Below are 1,485 nucleotides of genomic sequence, written 5' to 3'. Positions count from 1 at the left end.
GTCTGGGTCTCTGCTGAGGCTGCTGCCCCCGAGACCTGACCCGGATAAGAGGAAGATGATGGATGGATGGATGGATAAATGGATGGATGGATGGATGGATGGATGGATGGATGCATGGATAAATGGATGGGTAAATGGATGGATGGATGGATGGATAAATGGATGGATGGATGGATGGATGGATGGATGGATGGATGGATGGATGGACTTTTAAATATCTAGTTTGAACTCTGACTTAGAACTTTAATGTAAAAGATATTCTGTGGGGATCTTTAGATGCATTTAGACTTTTCTCATGAAAACCAAACATCAATGCTTTTTATTCCATCTTGTTTGCAGGTTTCAGCACAGCAGCTAAAYGAAGCCATCATCCAGGCTGTGGAAAACAGTAAACTGACAAGAAATAAGAGTCAGTGGAGAACTGATGGTAAACATCCTCACAGTCACATGCTACATGATAATGAGATACTTGTGGTGGGAAAATCTGAGCACCAGTAGTCCTCCTGAGGTGCTGATCCCTGACTGAATTCCTACAGAAACATGTAGCTCTGGATGTGATCAAAAAACTTTATACCATTGTTTCAGCCATGAAAACATTTCCACAGACCAAACAGGTCTACTGGAACTGAGCATCTTCTAAATGCCAACACTCAATAAACACACCTGTAGGTGATCAGAACAATTGTCTCTACCCATCAGATCTCCCAAACAATCATCACAGATCAGTTCATTAAGAATCTGTGAAAAATTACACATTAAAATCCAAACAACACCACAAATACACAAAACACTTCTAAAACCTTAGATCAAATATTAAAACAAGAGATCAGCTGAGGTGTTTCAGACATCTGATCAGAATGAGACCCTCTGGAGTCTCTCAGGGAGTGTCTGTGAGGTTTTTAAAACAAGATGGAGTCCCTTTATAATTAACTTTAACCATCTAATCCTAACACTTTGGTAAAAAGTAGAAAATGTGGATTTGAACCTTGAAGTGTTTTACAGCCTTCATTCTTTTGTATTGAGTTGAAAAAGATTGTATGCTCACAGTTTTTACTAACATTTCGTTAAAATATTAGTCAGTCATCAATATTTTATCATTTCTTTTTTTTTGTTAAAGAAACGTATAAAGTGGAGTACTGYCCTCACAGTCGACAGAGATGTGATCATTGTCTGGAGAGGAGTTTCAGTCTGTTAACAGTTCGACAAACACAAAAGATGATGACCCGTTCCTGGAGCGACACCACCAACAACTACCAGAACCACAAGTTTACTGATCAGAACCAGAACACCACCCACCAAAAACCAGTGAGCAGAGTTCACAGCGCAGATACGCCTCAGGTAACCACAATCCAATGTTCCCACACACCCACAGAACTGGACCCCAATGTAATGTTGCAATGTTGCTGAATTACGCAAAGCCAAACAACATTTTAAAAATCAAATTATTTCAGCCAGTAAGAATCCAAAAATATTATGGGAAACGAT

General features: G+C 39.4%; 1 protein-coding gene across 1 annotated transcript in view; it reads left to right on the top strand.

The window, feature by feature from the left end:
• Nucleotides 1–1,485, top strand: part of il16 (interleukin 16) — a gene marked incomplete at its 5' end in the record, with an annotated part of 20,479 nt that overhangs the window by 5,210 nt on the left and 13,784 nt on the right. The window contains 2 exon segments of the mRNA XM_014034446.1: nucleotides 340–427; nucleotides 1,118–1,338. Coding sequence (XP_013889900.1) covers nucleotides 340–427; nucleotides 1,118–1,338 — 309 coding nt within the window.

Source organism: Austrofundulus limnaeus, unplaced genomic scaffold, assembly GCF_001266775.1.
Source record: "Austrofundulus limnaeus strain Quisiro unplaced genomic scaffold, Austrofundulus_limnaeus-1.0 Scaffold2123, whole genome shotgun sequence".
Taxonomy (NCBI): domain Eukaryota; kingdom Metazoa; phylum Chordata; class Actinopteri; order Cyprinodontiformes; family Rivulidae; genus Austrofundulus; species Austrofundulus limnaeus.
Note: the sequence above shows the minus strand (reverse complement) of the source record. Positions and strands in the feature narration are given on the sequence as shown.